The 21,670-nt window shown below is 41.1% G+C and overlaps 1 protein-coding gene across 1 annotated transcript; it reads left to right on the top strand.

The window, feature by feature from the left end:
- The first annotated feature begins 1,220 nt into the window (after positions 1–1,220).
- Positions 1,221–21,331, top strand: SPDL1 (spindle apparatus coiled-coil protein 1). Its single transcript, XM_036391950.1, is given in 14 exon segments — positions 1,221–1,523; positions 2,591–2,638; positions 4,330–4,508; positions 6,514–6,690; positions 6,990–7,097; positions 7,100–7,183; positions 7,477–7,626; positions 8,226–8,324; positions 9,132–9,242; positions 11,669–11,809; positions 13,304–13,413; positions 13,950–14,137; positions 15,343–15,688; positions 20,507–21,331. Coding segments are annotated over 12 exon segments (1,821 nt in total). The 5' UTR covers positions 1,221–1,523; positions 2,591–2,638; positions 4,330–4,349; the 3' UTR covers positions 20,655–21,331.
- The last annotated feature ends 339 nt before the right edge of the window (positions 21,332–21,670 follow it).

Here is a 21,670-nt window from a genome sequence, read left to right as displayed (position 1 = left end):
GTAGTGTAATTTTGATAGTAAGAATGTTTTATTGGCTCTGTCAATCTCCTGTGAACTCTGTTTATTTTCCAAGCCCCTTTTTTCTTAGGGCATCTATTTCTGTTCCAGTTCCTCCAAATAGGATTTTTATCCTTGCACCTACTTACAGCCTGTTGCTTGAGTTTAACCTTTTAACCATTACTTGATGTTTCACTAAAAGCAGAATTTGCTATCATGTTTATATGCAGTGGCTTTGATTAGGGACGTCGCATCAAGTAGAATAGTAAGTACAAAAATATATTCATCTTACAGAACAAATAAAAAAATTAATCACTGATTAAAAGGTAAAATTTACTAAGGTTATCTTTTGGGGCAAAAAAAAAAAAACCAAAAAGAAAACCTAACAAAAATTTAGACACGTGTGCTTGGATTCCTAAATAGCTATGGTGAAACACTCCTGCTGATGGATGTTGGTCTTTGTGGGTATCACTCAGGCCTTCAGTGCTTAGGAAATCTGTGAATAGCGGAAACTTGAGCACTATAAAATCCCTCCCTGGTACGGAAGTGAGGATGAGTAGAAACCAGAGCAAGCTTGAGAGAAAAGCAGGAGGATGCGGACAGCCGTGCTACAAGCGCTTAACCTGCGGCACGGGAATGAGGGACAGGCTGGGCTGAGCAGGCGGGAGGTGCCGTCCGTGCCCTCAGGAGGGGGGGAGCTGAGGATCGGCACGAGGAACCGGAGGTGTGACAGCAAACAGCGGTTTGGGCACCCACCGATAGAAAAGTTATGGAATTCGTAACCATCGAGTGCTGATGCCTATGCTGAAACGCATAAATAGAGTGTAAAGTTCTGCTGGTCGGTTAGCCAGCCTTTCGCGCTGCCACTAAGCTCCTACTTCGGGCGAACTCGAATAAAACATAGAAATCGCTCTCCTCGGTGTGCGATTTGGCTCCCGCGGTCGGGACAACGTTGTATTTAACACCAATAACCGGGACGGCCACGACCCTGCGGCAGCGCTGAGACAGAATCACCGTGAGCGCCCCGGGAGCCGCCCTCACGGGGCCCCTCCCGGCCGCCCTGCGCGGGAGGCGGGGCCGGAGCGGGCGGGGCGGATCTCGCGAGACTTGGGCGGCGCCGCGGAGCCCGGTTTGAACGGCAGCAACGGCGGGTGCGGGGAGAGGGCAGCGAGCGAGGGTGGGCAGTGAAGGGGAGCGGGGTTTGCTCTCTCTGGGGCTGCTGCCGTGCCCGCCGCCGTTCCCTGCAGCCGGCGGGGCCGTTGGCTGCCTCACAGCCCGCGGAGGAGCGAGGCGAGCCCGTTTGGGCCATACCGGGTGTGGGGGTCTGGCCCCGGCAGGAGGGGACAGCGGGGACATGGCGCTGGTGACACACAGCACTGCCAGAGCCGGCTCTGTGTGGCCCAACGATGAGGCTGTTGTGTGATGTTTGTTGTTCTCTGTAGTACCGGCCCTCCCAAGAGCCTGTTTGTGGAAGGTGATCGGCTCCGGAAAGCTTTCAGCCTGAGCGTGCAGCGTGGTGGGTGCAGGTACGAGCTTGTGTAAGTAACTGGGTGCATGTGGGAATGACTGGGCTAAGGGAGATAAACCACCCTGGAGACTCTGTGCTCCTGATCACAAAATGCACTTTTGATAGGATCAGAGCTCAGGCAGCTGTTAAGTGTGGCCTTGGGGAGTAGGAGTTTAACTAGAGAAGTGTGCTAGAGTGGGAGAAGAAAGCTGGCCTACCAACAGACTGCCTTTTATCTCCTACCTTGTTACTTTTATTAAGGAGACTTTGAATGGTTGAATAATCGAGGTGTATAGAATCTCTCATTAAATGTTTGAAGATACTTAGCCAGAAGCGAGTAACTCTTGTAACTCAATAGAATAAATGAAGACTGATGTCTGTTGTTTCCTTCCTCCTGCCTACTCACCTTGCTCCCCATTCAATTGATCTTAAAACGTTATTTTCAGAGTAATTTACTTAGCCTCATGTATAATATTAAATTGCTGGCAATTATTTCAGTGTACAGCTTCTCGAACAAAACTACCTGGACTTGTTTGATTCATCCAGAATTGACAAGGAAAAATTGAGGTTGGCTGTGCTCCAAAAGGCATACTTGCTATTTCCCCTAATAGTCAGCAGGAATGTGTGAATAAGAAAGCTATTTTTCTTTTCCTCCATACTTCAACTGTAAAATTAAGAAAAAACCCATACTTTTTTTTTCTCTTGTCTATCAAATAATTTATTAGGAGCTCAAAGTTCTTGTATGTGAAACTGGAAGAGAAATGCAAAAGAGATTAAGTAGTAGGAGAGAGTGAGACAAAAATCCCCCCCTTAAAAATTACAGGTGTGCCAGAAGAAGGTGACCTTAGCCAAATTGCAGAGCATCCATCCTTTGGCAGCATTGCCTGACCTGACTGTTGCTAAACTGTCTGACAGCTGCCTCACTGAGATTTGAATAAGATTTGCATTTATGTGGGGGCTTAGCTTGTGATCTGCATGTTCATGAGGCAGCCAGCAGGGTTAAGCCTCTTCTGAAAAGGGACTGCTCTCAAGGGCTGTGCTGGCAGCTCAGGCTCATCCAGACTAGACAACTTTTTTCCTTTAAAGGTGGGGTGGAAGAATAAGGTCAAGAACTACTTCAATGGGCTTCTGGAGGTGAGTTAAACACGTTGTTCATTTAAGTTAGTAAACTAGGAACTGCCATGTGGCTGTGTTGCCTCTATGCTATTGCCTGATCAGAAAATAAAGCTATTTTTAAAGTTCTGGTTTTGTAAGTGAACAATAGTTCATTCATCCTCTTTACCAGTGGAAATACTTGGTAGAAGTTGCTGCCTATGTTCTTGTATTGCTACACCTTGCCTTAAACACTTAATAATTAATTTCTATGTAGTGTCCCTGTATTAGTATAATACTGATGAGTCTCAGTATGCAAAGTTCCTGTGTTTCCCTGGCATATTTTAGTATAAATGTAGAACTAGAATTTGAGGCTTAGAGGTGAAAACCGAGGTTTCAAAGCCTGGCTGGATAAAGTCTCTTTGTATGTATTAAACCTGGATAGCAACAAGTGAGGGGAAAATGCAAAAATCAGAATGTGATCATTTCCATCTTGTGCCTTGAAAAGGAGTTGGCACAGTAATGGTACAATTACTTCTGCATGTTAATTAAATTCTTTTCTATTATAGAAGCTGAGTAACTCCCCTAGGAGTTATTCATGTTGACTAAAAGTTAGCAAAGAAAAGAAGTGAAGGATGGCTATTACAACATTCATGAGAATGATGGGTGTGCCAGTAAGAAATGACAACAAATAAATTGCTTCTGTGAGAGCAAAAAGCAGGAGTCAGGTATTCAATACAGAAGTACTTTAATTCTAAAATTATATAAAAGTTATGGGCCCTGGCTTTGAAAAATCAACTGCAAGATTTTTTTTTTTTTGTCTCCCTCTGTTATTTCCTCCTCTTGGCATATGTTGTTCAGAAGCCCAAGTTACTTAGCATTTTCTGTCTTAATAGGATTTTTTTGCAGCAGGCTGATTTAGCAGATTTGGGAGCAAGCAGTCATATGAGCTTATGGTGTTAATTTGACTTTTTATTTTTATAAATACTTGGTTTGTTGGATTTACTTTGACTAACTTTTTTGCAAAATTCACCTTCTGTCTTTCATTATACAGTTAGAAAAGGATGAAATTTCTGAAATGTGACAAGGAGATGATTATTTACCAACAGATAAACTAATTTTTGAAGGACTCCATTAAGCACTTAAATAAATGCAAAGCCCTGTGTTAAACTCCATATATTTTACAGGGCTGCTATTTTTGACTCTTCCCTTGCTTACCTGTTATCTGTTTCTCCATCCCACATAATGTTATTAGGAGTACACTGTCCTGCTAAGGCAGCTGCCTACTCCAATCTTAAGTGTTATTTGTGTACACAAGAAATGCTGGACTTAGTGGGGCTTGGTTTGTAATACAGAGAAAATAGTGTCAGCCAAGTGCATAGAAGTGTTTTCCTAAGGTTATTTAATTGTCTTGTACTTGGCAAGAGAGCTCTATCCTAAATTAACTCTGGTTGTGCTGCACAGAGAAAGGCTGGGTGCACAGGAGTGCTCTTGCCTGCATGTTAGATATAATCAAAAGTAAGGCAGTAACCAAGTTTATGAAGAGATAACTATTTCAGTTATTTTACTGTTCACAGGTCTGCTTGTGAGCTTTTTTTGTGTCTTGTATTGCAACAATATATGGTTCTGTCCTGGTTAAGAAAGGAAATCCAATAACTTCTTTCAGATAACTACTCTTATCTATAAAACATATTTACTGCAATATATTTTTAAGGTTTTTTTTTTCTTTGCAGTGTTGAATAAAAAAAGAAAAATGGAGGCAGAGACCATTTTAAGTCTTAAACAGCAACTCAAGGAGGCAGAGAATGAGCGAAGAAAGGCAGCACAATATGGTTTGCATTTACTGGAGTCCCAAAGTGAGATTCAGAACCAGCTGGATCAAACACGCTGTGAATTGACTGAGAAAACTGAGGTGATGACTGCCTTTTCTTCTCAGAGTTCAAAACCAGAACTTTGTTTTATTTTAACTGTTTTCTGCAAGGCACAGGTGTTTTCATGCCTTTGAGCATCTAGATTAATTTTAATAAAGCTCTAAGTAGTTGTAAGAGAGGGCTTTTTTCTCAGCTGTAAGACATTGAGTGTAATTGTATCTAACTGGGAGAGGGTTTCATAGCTAATTATGCATCAAGTGTTCAGTATCATGTAGGACTAATTGCCTTTAATGTAAAATGAGTGCTAAATGCTAAAGTAAATTTCCTTCAGAGCATGCTTTTCCTCTGTCTAGCAATCCATTTATGTATGCTCTCTCAGTCAACCTTATATCACTTAAAAGCTGTGCAAAGAATGCTAGCAGCAAGACTGTAAAATTGATTTCTTCTCTAGTAAAGGTTTCAAATTTTCCAAATACCCAGAGGTTCTGAGCTTTTTAGCACATTCCTTTGCAGCTCAGGAAAAGGAGTAGCATAGTGCTAAGTTATGGAGGTATTATTTAGTTTTCTTTTTAGTAATTGGTTGGGAAAATCTCTTCCACTTTTCATCAAGGCTTTAATGGCCATCTTTGTGTTCAGCCAGCTGTCATTTCAGATAAATTATTTATCTTCAATTAGTCTCTTTCTGGTTGTGCATCCATCCCTTCTCCTGGGATAGAGCTGAAGGGTTTGTTTTGTTGCAGCACCTAGCTGTTCTGAATGGACAGAATTTTGTATTCTGGTCAGTTCACCATTAGTGAGCTTTGTGTGAGAGGCAGCTGAAGGCACAGGTTCCAAGGCAGCCAGGGCAGGATGATCCTTTCCTGCTGACCTGCACACAGGGCAGGTACTGAGCTGCTCCCAGAGGTTGTGACCCTGTGTGGGAGGCTGGAGCCACCTTCTGAGCCTGGCTGGGAACCTGGATTCCAGGGCTGGAGGGTAGGAATTGTGGGCCTTCATACAGTAGAATAACACTTTGTGGGAGCTGTGCTTACCCAAGAGGTTCTTCAGAGCTTTTGAATCTCTCTGGCTCTCCTCTGTGCATTCTGAGTGCAGTAATTCAAGGCAGTTGCTGTGAACACAAGTGTGGGTTCTACCAGCAGGCACAAAGGCCTCTCAGGAAGCTCTGTGTGCTCTTCTGTAGCAGTGTGCAGGCAAGGTCTTGCTGGGGTTTTGTTGTTCTTGGCTCTGGCCAAGCAGTGCACTCCCAAACCTGTCCTGTGGCCAGTCTTTATCTTTGTGTTCAAGCTTCTGCCCTGAGAGCTAAGCCTGTCCTTGATAAGCTGTGTCTAGGCCACAGAGGTCACTTTGATACCTGACAGCTTTCAGTTTTTTATTTAATTCTGTTTTGTGTCTCAAGAGTTAGGTTATTTTGAAAAGGAAATAAAAATCTGCATGTTTAGATTAATTTGACTTCCTTTTTACCTTTTTTGCTTTCAAGATTTTCTTTTCCTTAGTTGCTGGCCGAATGGAAGAGTAAAATGAAGCTGCCCTTTGTAATTAGCAAACGTGCAATCAAGCGTAGATAAAAGCTGTTTAAAAAATTATTCTTCAGTCTGGAAGAGTTGATGGGATTTATTATGAAACAGACAATGTAGCTGTCTTAAAAAAACTATTGAACTCAGCTGTTCTGCTTGATGGACTGGAGTAATTTTGAACATAATTGGGTTCTGTAGTGGTAGAAAGGACATACAAACTCTGGCTAAATCTATGGCCCTTGCAGAAAAGATACTCACATGTTTCATGTTGGGTGCAAAGAAATACAGAGTTTCCATGGAGAAGAGACTATTTCACAATCAAATCATAAACACAGCATTTATAAATCATAACATTTTAGAGCAGTTATTTTAATTTTTTTATAACATGGATATTACAACTCTCTAATTGGCACTCCCAACAAAAGACCAAATGAGTTACAAGTATCTTGGTTCTGAGCCTGTGCTTTTTCATAAATGCTTAGGGAACAGTGTACAATTACATCTAGATTTATTAGTGTGTCATTTCTTTCAGAAATTTGAGCAAGAGAAATACACACTTCAGAGAGAAATTGAACTCAAGAATCGAATGTTGGAAAGCTTGAATTTTGAGTGTGAGTCCCTTAAGCAACAGCAAAATGTGCAACTGGATAAACAGAAAGAGCAGCTTGACAGAGCCTATGGACAAGAAATCAGTGATCTTAAAAACAAGGTTTGATAATTAAAATATAGCTAAAAAGTTGTTAATACCATTTTAGATACTGTTTTCTTAACTTGTAAGTGCACTCTTAACTACCAAAAGAAATCATAAATAGTGTATAGTAGCTTGTTTGGTTGGTTTTTAAAAAAATCTGTGTAGTCACTTTTGAATGAGATTAAATTTCAATGCTTATTTTTAAAAGCTACTCTTGTGTTTCCAAGCCATTTTCTGTAATTGGAGCAGTCAGAAGTATTGTGCTTTTCAAGAATTTACCATGGAATGATGCTATTTAGTGCTCAACTGTTTTTAAGTTGGAGAACCTGAAAGCAGAACTGGATGAAACCCGACTCTCAGAGAAACAACTGAGACAAAAAGTGGAGCATCAGAAGGAAATCATTGCTGCCAAATCAGAGAACTGCACATGATGTCTGAGCGTGTCCATGAGACCATGTCTTCAGAAATGCTCAGCCTGCAGATCGAGCTCACTGAGCTCCAGAGTCAGAAGGTGTGTGAGGAGCTCTGCATTTGCAGTGTAGCCTAGTAGAAGATGAAATCCTGCCCTCTTGCTCATTTCATTTTTAGGTGTGCTGTCCATAGTGCCACGTTAGGGGTGACTTTTATTCAGACAATGTGCACAGCAAAAAATGACAGCCTTAATAGCTAGGCTTTAATACCTTCTTCAAGATAATATTTTGTATCAAAACTAATTACTACTAACAAATGGCTTTGGTTTACTTAGACCTGCTTGTCTTCAGTTGTTTTAACTATTTTTAGTGTCATGCTTTTTTGGTTGTTTAGGCCAGTGATGAAGAGAAGCTGAACGAGCTGCAGTGCAGTAAGGAGCAGTTAGAGCTGGTGAACAGCAACTTACGGAACCAGCTGGAGCGGCTGCAGGGGGACAAAGAAGAGAGGGAAAAAGAAGTTGTCTTTTACTGCAATGCATTAGAGGTATTCTCTTAATTGTTATTCATGGGGTAGATAATCCCAAATTGCACAAGGTGTGTTGTGGTTTTTGGTGGAGGGGGAGACGTGAGGGAGAGGGAAAAGAGAAGGATAATGGTCGTGTCTGGTGCTGCCTGCTGGTAAAAGCTCTCTGTTGGCCTTGTTTTGTGGCAGCTCTGAAAGGAGAGCCTTTGCATGGCACTGTTCTGCCTCTTGGGGACCTTCTCACAGGTCACTGGCAGAATTCTCCTTTTTATTTCCAGTTCCTGCTGAATGCTTTGGAGAATCTTGTACTGGGAAGTAGAGCATTTGTCACAGATGAACACAGGGAGAGTGATCTAAATATCATTAATCCAGCTGACAAACATCAAAGCTTACCCTTAAAGGCTTTTAGTTGTGCTCTTTTCCTGAAGAACAAGTGGAATATTAAGTGTTTTAGTGAAATTAATTTTTCTCTGTTACTAGAACTGTATGTTAAGGATTTCAGTACAATATAATCTCTGCTAAAGTATAGGAAATGAAAAAGAGGTAAAGCTATCTGATTAAATTTGTGTATGCAGTACATCAGATGCTTAAATGACTAATATCCTCTTTCTTTAATCTAGAAAGCTCATGAGGCTAATCAGGAGCTTCAGGTTCAGCTGGATCATGCAGTGCAACAGTCTTTGGACCCTACAAGTAAAGGCAATTCTCTCTTTGCTGAGGTACAACTGTGCAACAGATGCCTGAGAAGTATTTTCAGTTTTCTTTCTTGTATTGTATTGAAAATATGGGAGTATCTGCACCTGATCTGGCCAGCATGTAGCTCTATTCCTCAAATATGACTTCAGTGTTGATCTGACATGTGGAAAACCATTTGATGCTCTTTCTGTAGATAAGGAATTTTTAAATTTAATGGAATCACTTCAAGTTATCTGACTATCAAGTTAAAAGTTGTGACTGAGGGTTCATCATGGTTCTGTCTGCAGCTCTTGATTTGAAGTTTTGTTCAGCTGATAAATCCACCTTTAATGGCAGCATGTGAAATATTAACAGTTGCTGCTAAAAGCTGCCTTACACGCTTCCTGAAAATGTCTGGATGTTGGAGCTTTTGGGAGGGTTTTGGAATTAGCTTTTGAGTAAGAGTTAAATGCATAGGGAGCATTATGTCTCATGGCAGCATCCAGGGGATGGGTGAAGAAACAGTTCAGATCATTTTAAACTGTTCTGTTGCCAGTGGACAAAACCATTCTACAGCAACACTGAAGCATATGGAATGTTACTTTATTTTGATATCAAAAGAACAAAAGAAAAATCTGTTGCATTTCACTGGTTGGGTTTCAGTGGCACTGTCTATTCACTTGTATCACAGGGCTAAGAGAGTAGCCTGTATTTACAAGTACTGCTGCTGGAAAAGCAGTGTTTGCAGACTGAGCACCAATTGCTAGGCAGCAGGTCCTGATCCAATTCCTCATCCAAGTGACAGCAGGTGTTGTGATTTCCCAGTAATAATTGTTCACAATGTTCTGTAGGTGGAGGACCGTAGGGCAGAAATGGAACGACAGCTGATCAGTGTGAAAGTAAAATATCAGTCCCTACAAAAACAGCATGCATTCACTAGAGAACAATTGCAAAGAATGAAGGTAGGATGATTCCTGTAATACTCCAGGGTGTCCTTGGGTCGGATAAGGCACTGCTTTAATGCACAGGCCAGGGGATTTGTTATCTCTAAAATACGGTGCAGTAGTCTGGGAGGGGGAAATGGGAGAAAAAACAAGTGAGATGATGTTGTGCTGTTTGACTGCTATGGTCCAACAGCATCCACCTTACAGTGAGGGCACCATGTTTGCTCACTTTGGCAGTAGTTGTTTAATGGATAAATGTAAAACACAGCTCCTGTCAGTCAAACTAGCATTCAGTTTGTCTTGGTAATTGTATTTTCTTTTCTTGTCCAATCCTTGTACTACATGAATCAAGTATTTGTACTTTAACTGTGGTTGCTAGGATTGGGAGCAAAGAAAAAGACAGGCTTTTACCACCATCACACTGTAGGGGTTTGGGTTTTTCTACCTCTGTGTTGCTTCTTGTCTTTGTCCATATTTTTTCTCCTTCTTTTCTCTATTTTTGGTGTAAGAATAAGTCCTAACTTTGATAACTCTAAGTTAAATAGGATGGGAGCCTGGTGGTTAATATTGAGGACTAGTTAGCAGAAGCTGATTTACAAGATAATGTCAGGGGGATGCTGCAGAGCTGCCAACTCTTTTCATGTTGGTCTCAAGATTTTTCTAATGCTAAAGTGGATCCTTTAATTTTGATCAACTGCTTGGTCATGCAGTTTGAGGAGAGTGCTTAAACATCAAGGGTGACTATGATGAGTTGCACTGAAGGTTTGTATTAGCTAGATTTTGTGGAGTAGGTTGAAAATAGTTTAAACAGTGGTCTTAAAGGAGAAGAAAAACCCTACTGATCCAGCAAAGATATTTGAATGAGGACAGTCATTGGGTAGGACCAGTTGCTTTGGAAATTTTCTTTGTGATACGGGGTGAGTCAGTCATTGAATGGTGTAAGAAACACACCTAATACTAAAGTACCAAAAATGGAGGTAAACTGGTATTCCTGTACTAGTACTTCATGTTCTTATTTGGAATTCTTTCTTTCTATTTTTTTTCCTGCTGGTACAGGAGATGAGTGGTTTGTTAGGACAGCTGTTTTGCTTAAGCTGCTGTCTTTAAATCCCTGTTAGCATCCTCTGTGTGTTGTGCTGCACTGAGATGCTGCCAGTTAAAGCTCAATCTGAGTTTAGCTGATCTCTCCACTCAAAGCTGCTTACCCCACAGGAGAGGTAACTGCTGTTGCATCTTTAGTTAAGAATCTCACTTTGTGGTAATTACTGGTAAATCCTGAGGAGCTGGCTCCTGAACAGAATGTACACAGCACTCCTGGGAAAGCTTTTCCACCTCTAGTGTATTTTTCTAGTCCAGAGCATCCTTTCCAGTTTCTTTAAGTTCCTTGTTATGTAGATCAGCTGCAATTTGCATTTCTGACAGTTAGCAGGAGGGCTTTTAAGGGAAAAGGGAAAAAGGTTGGGTGTCTGTGCTTGGGAGCTGTGAGGATTGTTTTAGGCAGCCAGTGAGGTGGAGTTTCCAATTTTGCCTCCCTTACATCCTGTGGAAGCTCTGAGGAGATGATTGAATCTTTCATTAGCTCTAATTTGTGCACAGAATCATCAATACCCTTTAGCTGACATAAGAGATTCTGTAGGGTAAATGCTCTTCTTGCTTTCTCTCTGTAATCTCATTTTTTTTACTTGATCCTTTCCCTCTGATTTCTCCCAGTGTTACCTTATCCATACTGACTAGATTGATAAAAATGTCTCAGTTTTCCCTAACACCTTGTCAAGTCTTTCATTTATTCTGTTTCTTGTTTAAATGTCTGATGTATCACCTGTAACTAAATGTATTAAGATCCTTGTGCTTCAATATTATTAACCCCAACTGAAATATTGCTGTAAATGTAAGATTTTTTTAACTTCTCCTTTATAATGACAGAGGGTGTTATTTTGCCTCAAAGGAGGTATTCCATTGGAGAAGCAGAAAAAGCTGAAATTCTTGGGTTAATATTGTGGAAGGCAAACATGGTGGTGTTATAACTGAAAAAAGTGGGGGGGTTAAGCTTGTGGGTTTTCCTAAGTGAGTTCTCAGCATGCATTTCAGCTCTGACAAGTCAGCCTGGACTGAGACTGGCCTCTGGCTGGCTTGGTGCTGATGGTGGCTGTGGAATGCTCTGTGTGCCCTTGGCAGGGTGTGTGTGCTCTCCTCAGCCAGTAGAGAGGTGAGTGGGACAGCCCAGGGCTGCACTGCTCACTGAGAGCTCAGCTGCCCTCTGCCTTGGGGTGTCTGTGCTGATAATTGCTGGGATTGTGTCACAGAGACTGACTGCAAACACCCAGTGCCCTTCTATGTTCAGGTTTAGAGTTACAAGGCTAGAGGAACCAATGTTGTGTGAAAGGCTAGGATTTTCAGTCACTAATCCCAGTGCTTGTTGTAAATAGTTTTTTCCTCTTTTCCAGCTGCAGATGGCCACACTGCTGCAGCTGAAAGGCTCCCAGGCAGAATTTGATCAGCTGGAACGCTTACAGTCCATGTTAGAGCAAAAGAATGGTGAAATAGAAGATCTTCTTATGAAAGTGAGGCAGCTAGAAAAATTTAAGGTATGTGGTTTTTAATTAAGTGGAAAATTATAAGTGGAAGTTAAAACATGAAAACAAGAAGAGTTATGAAAACTATCTGAAGCCCATGCTCAGGTTGAAGAAGGTATCCAAAAGCTGACTCATATCTTTATTTGACCTGAATTGTATTTTGCAGCTGGAGAAGATTAGACTCCTCAAGTGTAGAGAAGCAGAAAATTATGCCCCACTCAACACCTGGGTTGAAGAAACAATTTTTGTCCTGTGTGAAGCACCTTGATATCGTTTATAGTTACTTGGTCAGAGCTCACTGAGCTGTGCCATCCAATTTTTCCCTGAGAAGGTGCAGTCATTTGGCACTTGTACTGTGTGTGCTTAGGCTTTAGTCTTTAGTGCCTCAGCTCTATTGAATTTCCTGGATTTTTATTTTCTTCATGTGGCTCAACTTTGCAGCTAAAGCATGCTCTTTTCTAGTGAAACTCGAGTGCTTAATTATCCTTGTGAAGCAGTTTTTTCAGTCTTCTTATGCAGCTTGAAAACATCTTGTCAGTATTTAGAAAAGTGAAAAAACACATGAGGATTTCTGTGTACACAGTGTAATACTACTGATGTTTGTGTGTTTCCAGAGTGCAAAACTGGAGCCTTTCTTAATTCTGGCATGTTTCTGGACTTGTTTGGCCCTTTCTTATCAGAGCTTTGAATGCAAACTGAGGTGTATTTGCTTGTGCAGTAGGACTGTGCTTTCCAGGATAGCCTCCTGTATTCTGCATTTAACCCAATAATCTGGTGTGAAGCCAGGCTTAACCCATTTCAGCAATAATTGAAGAAGCCTGATTGTTTTACCAGTTTTGTCATGTTTAAACTTGATCTGTACTTAATTTCTGTCTATAGGCCATAAATAAGTAGTGTTGGCAAATGGAATGATTGATTCCAATAACCACCAAAAGTATCTGTAGGCTGGTGAGTGCCAGAGGCCTGGGAGGTCTCTGGGACAGGATTAAATTTGAGTACTGCTTGTTCAGAAAAAAACACCAAACAAAAACCCCAGTGTCATGTGTTCTAAAACCTTTACTATGAACCAACTTCCTCATCTGGAATGTGTAATTGATTTTGAGATTTTGACTGTTGATGGGCATGGCTGATATTCCTCTGGGGTCCAGCTGATGACCCTAGAAATAAATGCTGAGAAAAATTCCCTGTGGGTTAACTAAATACCCTGCATTTTCAAGTAAAAAGCAAGAAAGCTGTTCTGCAGTGCTGCTTGCAAACCTTCTAGAGTTGAAATAACTCATTTTTTTCCTGTTTTCAGTGAATGAGAGAGAGCTGTCAGTTTTAGTGCTATTTGACATTTGTAACAAATGAGAAGGTACTCAGAGCAGCTGAGTTTTGTCATCTGTGTTTAAATCCCTCTATGATGAGGCTTTACCATCAAAATGCATAGAAAATGTCTCCTAAGAACTAAGCTGATGTGCTTCTGAAAGGTCACTGCCTGACAAGCTGACACTTGTTCTTTATCAGAGTTTATATGAGAATATGGAGGAGTCCAGACCTGCTAATGGAGCAAAAGGAAGTGACTCTGAAAATGGTTACTATGCAGATTTACTGCAAATTAAACTTGACAACTCAAAGTAAGTGATTCCAGCCTGAGGTTGTAGCAGGGTTATCTTCTAGGTACTTGTTTTCATCCTCCCTTTTTTGTTACTGTTGTGTGTTGCTGCACATACCCATGTGCAGATGGGTTTTGTTCCTAGTGCATTTTCTAATGCTGTGGAACCAACCTGACTTTGTTATAGGACTAAGAGTTGTTTTTTGTAGTTTTATTTATGTTTTAAAAGATAACAGCAGAAATACTGCTTATGATTATTGCTTTCTTCCAGAAATGTTGTTAGTACTCGTAGATACAGGGCAGTTGAGACCTTGAATAAATTAAAAGTTAATCTCATACAGTTTCCTTATTCTTTAGGCTATGTATGTTTATTTCTCTTATAAAAAATGAGATAGTAACCCTCAGAAGGTTTTATAGGACAAAAAAGCTTGATTTTTTTCCTACTAATGTACAAATACCAATTTAGGATGAAGTTCAGGGTTTAGTTGTTGCTTTACTAAAAAAAAAACCCAAACCAATCCAAGTGTGACTCATTTTATAATTTTCCTCCCATCCCAGCAAGGAAACTGAAACACTGAAAAATGAGCTATCCCTGCAGAGAATGAAAGCTCTGTATGAGAGCCAGAGGGTCCTGGAATTTGAAAGGAAGCTCTTCACAAATGAGAGGCATTTGCAAGCTTGTCAGAGTGAGAATATGAACCTGCGGGTTATGCTGGATGAGCTGAAAATGAAATATGAACCTGAAGGTAACAAATTCTTTTCTATCAGGGAAAATATAAATTTCTGATTTTCTCAGCCTTTAGAAATGGAAAAATGGAATGACATTAAATGGGAAGACGTTGTTTTAGTTCCAGAATTGAATGCTTAAATAGTTGCTGACTTTCTGAAATGACCTGATCCAAAATCTGCTGAGCTGAAGTAGAAAAGTCCCTGCCTTGCTCAAGACCTCACTTGAATGTGTGAACACTGACTAGAGGAGACCAAAGAATGCAGGTTTATAGTTAAAAATGGCAGTTCAGGGGCTTCATAGAGCACAGGTAGATAACCAGACTCGAGTGGGTGGGATCCAGTCTCAGGTGTTTCCCATAGTAGCAGCAGTGACTTTGTGGTGATGAGAAGCCTCGGCTCTCTGGGTATAGGCAGCTGATGGGAACTTTGGAATGAGGTGCAAAGCATTTACAGGAAAATAGTGTAGCAGCTCAAGTTAATATGGATTAAATTTTGACTAGAGAGACCCACCTGACAAACAGCTGATACCTGAGTATGGGCAAAGCAAGGGAGCTGTGGAGGAAAAGGATTCTATTTAAACTGAGAGCAAATTTAGGTGAGATGTTAGGATGAAACTTCCCTGTGAGGGTGGTGCTGAGGGTGCCCAGAGCAGCTGTGGCTGCCCCATCCCTGGCAGTGTCCCAGGCCAGGCTGGGTGGGCTTGGAGCAGCCTGGGATGGTGGAAGGTGTCGCTGCTATGGCAGGGGCTGGGAATGAGATGGGCTTTAAGATCCCTTCCAACTTAAACAATTCTGGGATTCCATGAACGGGGAACCAGATAGGAAAGTTGTTTTTGTCCACACCCAGAGGATTTACCTTTAAAATGTGATTTGTGGAAGCTTACCTCAGCAACCTGCAGGTCAGAGCATTTAATTTAAAGCCTTGGTGAAAAGACAGAGTGGATGAGGAGAAAGATGTTGTCTCTTTTTCAAGCTAACTTCTGCTGGGATGATCAGATTATATGAAGAAATGTTCTTTTAAGGGTATTAAAATTGTCTATTAAATTACAGATATAAATATATATAGATATAAATATATATAAATATATCTAATTATAAGTTGTCTATTAAGAATTATTCGAAGCTCTTTAGTAATGGGAAATATTCTTTTGTGAACGTGTTGGGGAACAAGTAATCTCCAGCTTCTCTTTTGTAGAAAATGTATATTCCATTTTTTCCTTTAGAATTACTTAAAGGTTCTAAAATTAAAAAGAAGAGGGAGAGAATTCCAGTGAATGCAACTTGTGACTACTTTGACAGCAAAAATACTCCAGTGAAAGAAACTGCTCTCACTCAATTGCCAAGTAAGGAAGGAAAAAAGATGACTACCAAAAACCTGGAGCAAAGTGATGCTTCTCCAAAAAAACAGCCTGTCCAAGCATCCCCTCTGCACACAGCTCTCCAGGCAATACGAAACATTGTTGAGCCTGAAAAAGAAAGAAAAAGAGTTAAAATTCAAGATGAGAATCACGTCACCTTTACTTCGAGTAGCAGAAGTGGAAACAATTCCTCAGCTCCAGCTGTCCCCAGGTCAGTGTCAGCTTCTGTCTCTGCTCAAGGCCCTCAGCACAGAGCTGCATCTCTTTTCTTTGGCTGCATGAACTGTGCTCTGCACTGCTTGATCTATTTGCTCAGTGTTGCATGCAGTGTCATTCCTCAGCTCCGCCTGCCCACGCTCAGCCTCTCACTCCCTTTTAGAAGGACTAAAACACTGACTAATAAAAGACTCTCAAAACAGTCTCTGAAGTAACTTTCCTGTTGAAGACATTTGAGGTGTGCAGGTAGCATGACAGCTCACTTGGTTTGCTCCAGCATCAGGAGCTTTGTGTTCTTGGTGCCCTCAGAACTGCCCCACAGCTGTGTTACAGCTCAAGGTAGTAAAGGCAGCTGGAGTCATGCTCCAGTTTCATACCTATTTTCAGCCCCCAGCAACTTCCAGATTTAGCTAAAAGCCTAGAAATTATTTAAGTAATTCTTCACCTGAATTGTGTTTACTTTCATTGTACATGATAATAGAGAACTAATGAGCTGTCTGTGTTGTCAGACAAATGCATGGTCTGGATGCACAATAGCTGGAAACACAACTGCCAAATTGAGATTTTTCTCCTGAACTGAGAATTGAAGTTACTTTTTGCTAGATGGTAAAGTAACTGAGAACAGTCATTATCTCCAGCTTCTTTATTCTGGTGAAAACAATACTGACTTTGATTTTCTACTTTCTCAACTAATGCTTTTTGTATTCTCTTCATACTCTTTGTAAACACATACTTGAGTGTTTGGGGGTAGAAAAAAAGTCTAGGCTAGTCCAGAGGTTTTGGACTTGCAACTTGCTAATATCTGTGGAAGAAACAGCCAATGTTAATGGCATTCAGGGTAATTGGATTGGTGCTTTGACTCCTGGATCAATTCCTCAAGGTTGCATGGATGTAATTAACAGTTTTCAAGTAGCCAAACACTGCAGTGGTCTCAAACTGTGGAGAGAATACGGTAGAAACAGCAGTTCTAGCAATTGTGTTAAAATGTGGGATTGTTAGTGAGGAGGGAAGATCAGGAAGGTCAGATATGCATGAAAAAGTGGAAAGATTAGGATAATTTAGTGATGGTATTGGGTTTTGATAATGTCCTCTGCACATAAAGGAACAGGCAGAATGTAACCTGATATGAAAAGTTTAACTTCTTTCTATTGCTTTGGGGAATAGAAGATCTAATGTCTGCTTACAGGAAACTGTTGGAAATAGTTTATGGGAACTGAAGGGGGAACCTACTGGAGAGAGGGTGAGGAGTGGAAGTTATTTATGGAGTTGATGCTGGAAAGCAGAGAGAGTAGAAAAAATGGAAGAGGAAGGTGAAACCATAGTTCAGAGGGAGGTTTCTAATCTTGTATCCATTGCTGTTGGTTCAAATAAGGAACAAAAGATGGAAAATATTAGAAAAATAAAAACCACAAACACAATTAAGCGGCCACAAAACTTTGTATAAGCTGTTATGCTTTTTTTGGTGATAGTATGAACCTGTAAAAGGCAAATCCAGGCAGAAAGTTCTGTTTGTTTCTGATTATGTTAATGAACCCCAGGTCATGATATTAAGCTAACATTAAGGATTTATTTACTCCTGATCTGCTATGATGTGCTATAAAATAGGAAGCTATGATGAAGTCTGAGTATTTGAGAAGCTGCATTTCTAAACACTGAAAGAATCTCTGGACTGTTCTGTGATGGATGTGGCTGAACCTTGGGCACAGAAAATATTGGCAAATTGATCAGGAGTGGGGACCTGAACAGGGAGAGTTTGTGGGAGGAAAAAAATAAGGGTGGATAATTGTCAGTGTTTGACCTTGTGTCAACTAAAATGTGATGCTGCAGCTGAAAAGGCTGTTGTGGTCTCTGAGGGTAGGTTTTGTGCCTGGAATAGTTTTTGTGCAGTAATTAGTGGAGCTCTGACATTGAACCATGAATTGTGAGAGAACAGAGCCACTTAAGCTGTGAAAGGGCTGCAAACTTAATTTCTAGAAAGTGGGGTTGACTTTGTCATCTCAGCCCAGGAGGCAATGAGGAAGTGGTCAGAAGTGATCTGGGTGTGCTTGTGGAGGTGACAAAGTCCCTTGTGTGAAGAGATTTCCTTGCTGAGGAGGTTTAAGCAGGTACAGCTGGATAATGTCAGCCAACAGCTGTGTGTGCAGGGCACCTCTGTGTCCTTCCAGAGGGCTCCAGCCAGCACTGGAGTAGCTCATTAGGGGATGGCACTGATCAGGTTCTGATAGGAGTGTTGAGACTACAGATTTAAATATTCAGGTGGTGATTATTACTTCTCAGTCAATGCCTACTGGAATTCTGGCAATGCAAAGGTTATGTGCAGTGATACCTCTCGTTTGGCCAACTAACTGGTCAATAAAAAGATACATTTCTCTATTGAAGTGCTTTTCTTCCCTTCTTAAACTGAAATAGCCAACTCTAGTCCTTGCTGCACAATTTATATTGCATTGAGATTTGAGGTTGTTTGCCTGAGTTTGATCTGAAGAAGAGTTTGGATGTCAAAGAGCTTATTTGCTCCCCTAAATTATTTAGTTGGATTATATACACCAAATCTACTTCACTTGGGCTTTGAACAATTGCCTGTGGCCATTTGGCTCAGCAGAGGATCTGGATACACCAATAATGCTCTTTGGGTTTTTGGCACAGCCCTCAGCCTTGGGAAGTAAAGCTCCACCTGATGAGACAAGTTCATCTTATTTAAATAGGTAGAAGGAGCCCCAGTTAGATCTGGTTTGGAGTCTGTAGAGTCCAAGCTTGAATCATGTCATAATTTCACCAGCATTTGCTTGAAGGATTTAACCATTGTCTGTTCTCTCTGATCCATTCCCTGTACTGACACCTGATGAGCCAGGACAGGGCTCTGAGAGCTGTGGGGTGAACCTCAGCTTGCTGCACATCAGCTGCTCCTCCCTCTCTTCCATAGGACAAATGAGAGCATTGGATGGGTAAAATTTGTGGGTAAAGGTGACAGAGGTCATGGGCAAGCCAGACCTGGGCAAGATTAACTCCCTGCCAGTTAAAGATAGTGGGGCACTGAGAAAGAAAGGAGGAAAACTGCCCCAACCCTTCTCAGGCTCAGCTTCACTCCCTTGGTCCTGGCCTCTGTCTGCTCCCCAAGAGGCACAGGGTGAGTATGGTTGCCAGAGTTGTTACATTACAGGCTAAGATAATTACATTATACTATAAAAAGGCAATATTGTGTCTAAATCCACTGTGCTGCTTTGGGAGGTAACTTAAGTGAATGTGGTTTTTATTTGTTCTTCTGGTTTGAGTTCTTTCTGCTTGTTTATAGGGATTCTGTTGGCAATTTTGGCCACTGGTGTCGTGGTTTTGGTGGCCTTGGGCAGGAGTTGGTTAGGGCAGAAGAGTGGGAGGGACTAATGAAGGGCATCTACCATAGGAGCAGGTTCATGGACAGACACTCTCCATCCCCACCTGCAGCTGCTGGGGTGTGCACACCACATGATGATGATGATGATGGCTGCTGAGAACACATTTCTTTCCTCCCTGAACAATTCCTTGTAGCTGTAACCACAGGAGGATTTGTCCAACTCAAAGTGAAGGTGACTGTGGGCAGGAGGTGCTCAGCCCTCAGAGTTACAGATGTGGCTTTAATGCAGAGCACATGGTGGAGCAAGCCCTGATCTAGAGGAGGTGCCCAGCAGAGCCTGGTTTTGTCCAGCCTGTTGAGACAGTGCTTATAGGGATTAACATGAACAGGCCCTGCAGTGCATCAGACTTTGACAGCAGTCTGAATCTGTAGCTGAATTTCCCCAAATTTTTTTTGTTACAGTTCCTTTCATAGTCCTCACGTTCAGCTGCACCTTTCTGAATTGCAAATAAGTTTCTGGCAACTGAGAAGCAGCTATTTGTTTTGGGAAAAACATCACTGAAAGCAGCTGCCCATGGTGTGGGTTGCTCACTGAGGGCTCCTGAGACCACTAAAAATCCACAAGGTCACCAGAGAATTGCTTTAATGTATGTGCTGATAAACAAGTGTAGAGTGTGTTGTTATATAAAGTGATGTTTAATTTGGAACTTCATTTTCCATAATTTCTGTCTTTTGTGAAAACAATCATGTGTAACAGTCAATGGGCTGTGGGTAGTTTGGTTGGGTGAAATATCACTATTCATCAATTGTTCTAATGGCATGTTTACATGTTCATTAAGTTAAAACCAAGATTTAGGCATCTGAGCACAATCTGATGTTTTGAGTTCAAAATTATCTTTTTAACAGCAATGAGACAGTTTTATCTCCATTTACATTCCTAGCAGGATTAAGACATGTCAGCAGAGAAATTATATCATTTAGGGCCTGAAAATAAATCTTCCCCAAACTGAAGATATTCAAGCACTAAGCTGAAGGCCAGAGTAGTGTAGAATGAGGTTGAAAGGAACATATTATTTTAAGGATAGGTTTTTGGTGGTGTAGAAGCAAGGAGCTTGATTTCATCCCATTTGTATGATGTTGCTCAGACTTTTCACCTGGAGTTGTGGTTTTGGGGACTGGGTCTCCTTTCTGTGCATGACACAGTCACTGCTGTTTCTGAAGGCTGATCTCAGCCTCTTCACCTATTCAATAACCCTTCTTACAAACATGTCAGCAGCTGAGGTGTGGGGGGAAGCTTTAAGTGATGAAATGTGATATAAAAATGCTTTGGTTTAGTCTCATTTTCTTCTTAAACCATGCTTACTCTGTCTCTGTATACGGATGGTCTTGTTTGCCAGCTGGCTTGTTGATTTTGCCTAAAATTCTTATTTTAGTCCTGGTTTATATTAACTAAATATGTATTTAGAATGGTTGCTTTGCCTATAGGTTAACAGCTGAATCCAGATTTGAAACTACAGAAGAAGATAAGAGAGAAACTAAAATCTCAACAGAGAAGAAAACCCAGAAGAAAAAACATTCCACATTGTATGTATCTTCTAAGGCAAGTTGTGAAACTCAGTGTGCTCAGCAGTGAGTCACTGCTGCAGGGACCCTGGCCACTCTGGGTGCTCTGCAGCAGGAGCTGCTCTGGGAACTCTCTCTCAACAGTGCACAGGTTGCTCACTTCACTATTGATCTGCCTGCTCTTATGGGGGTGTCATTGCAGGGCAGAGCTGCACTTCTGGTGCCTTCCTGAGGGCACCTCAGGTGTTCCCTGCACTTGACCTGAGGCGTGGCCTGTTCTCCACTCTTGGCAGTCTCCAAACACATTCCTTGCTTGCTTGAGGCACAGGGCTCTTGTGGAGGAGAGGTTCTGGCTAACAGGTTTTATTAGATGGTAAGACAGACTAGACAGGGTTGATGGAGAACTCAACTAAGTGATGTGCTCCTAAATTTCTTCCATTTTCCAGATTCAGAATTCCTAAAATTTTTCATCCTAATGTATTACTTTTCAGCTTTAAGGCTGACCTATTTACAAAAGTGCACGTGAATCACTCCATGTGTTTTGTTGGTCAGTGTTTGATATTCTATGTATTCTTGTATTTGTACTGTTAATTAAAATAAAGATTTATTTCTTTCTTTATAAAATGTAGCCTGTATTGTATTTGAGAAGAAACATGAATCCATTTTTTAAATGAAGGTGATGTCTTTTGTAGAACTTTTTGTTAAAAAAGAAGTACCTCTCAATAAATGATAAGAATGTATAATGCAGGTGCTGTGTGTCATGTTTTTAGGAGACAGTTCTGTAACTTCCTGAAGCTCATGAAGAAAAATTATGAGGAGACCTTTTAAGTTAGGTATTTGTATGAAGTTGGATTACTCCATTTGGGTCATGGTACTATACTTTGAGCTCCATCTGGTGAATGGATTAGCCAGTCTCTAAGTAAAAGACTCAGTAATTAAGGTGGAAATTCTTTAAGAATTTTTCTTTTTAATCCATCATGGAAATAAATACGTTTGGGAGCAATCTTGCAACCCCCTGGTTTGTTTCCAGTTCTGCCAGGTCTGAAGTGGTGCTGGGATTTTGTTAACTCTGGTTGTGCATGTGGG

Source organism: Molothrus ater, chromosome 15, assembly GCF_012460135.2.
Source record: "Molothrus ater isolate BHLD 08-10-18 breed brown headed cowbird chromosome 15, BPBGC_Mater_1.1, whole genome shotgun sequence".
Taxonomy (NCBI): Eukaryota; Metazoa; Chordata; class Aves; order Passeriformes; family Icteridae; genus Molothrus; species Molothrus ater.
Note: the sequence above shows the minus strand (reverse complement) of the source record. Positions and strands in the feature narration are given on the sequence as shown.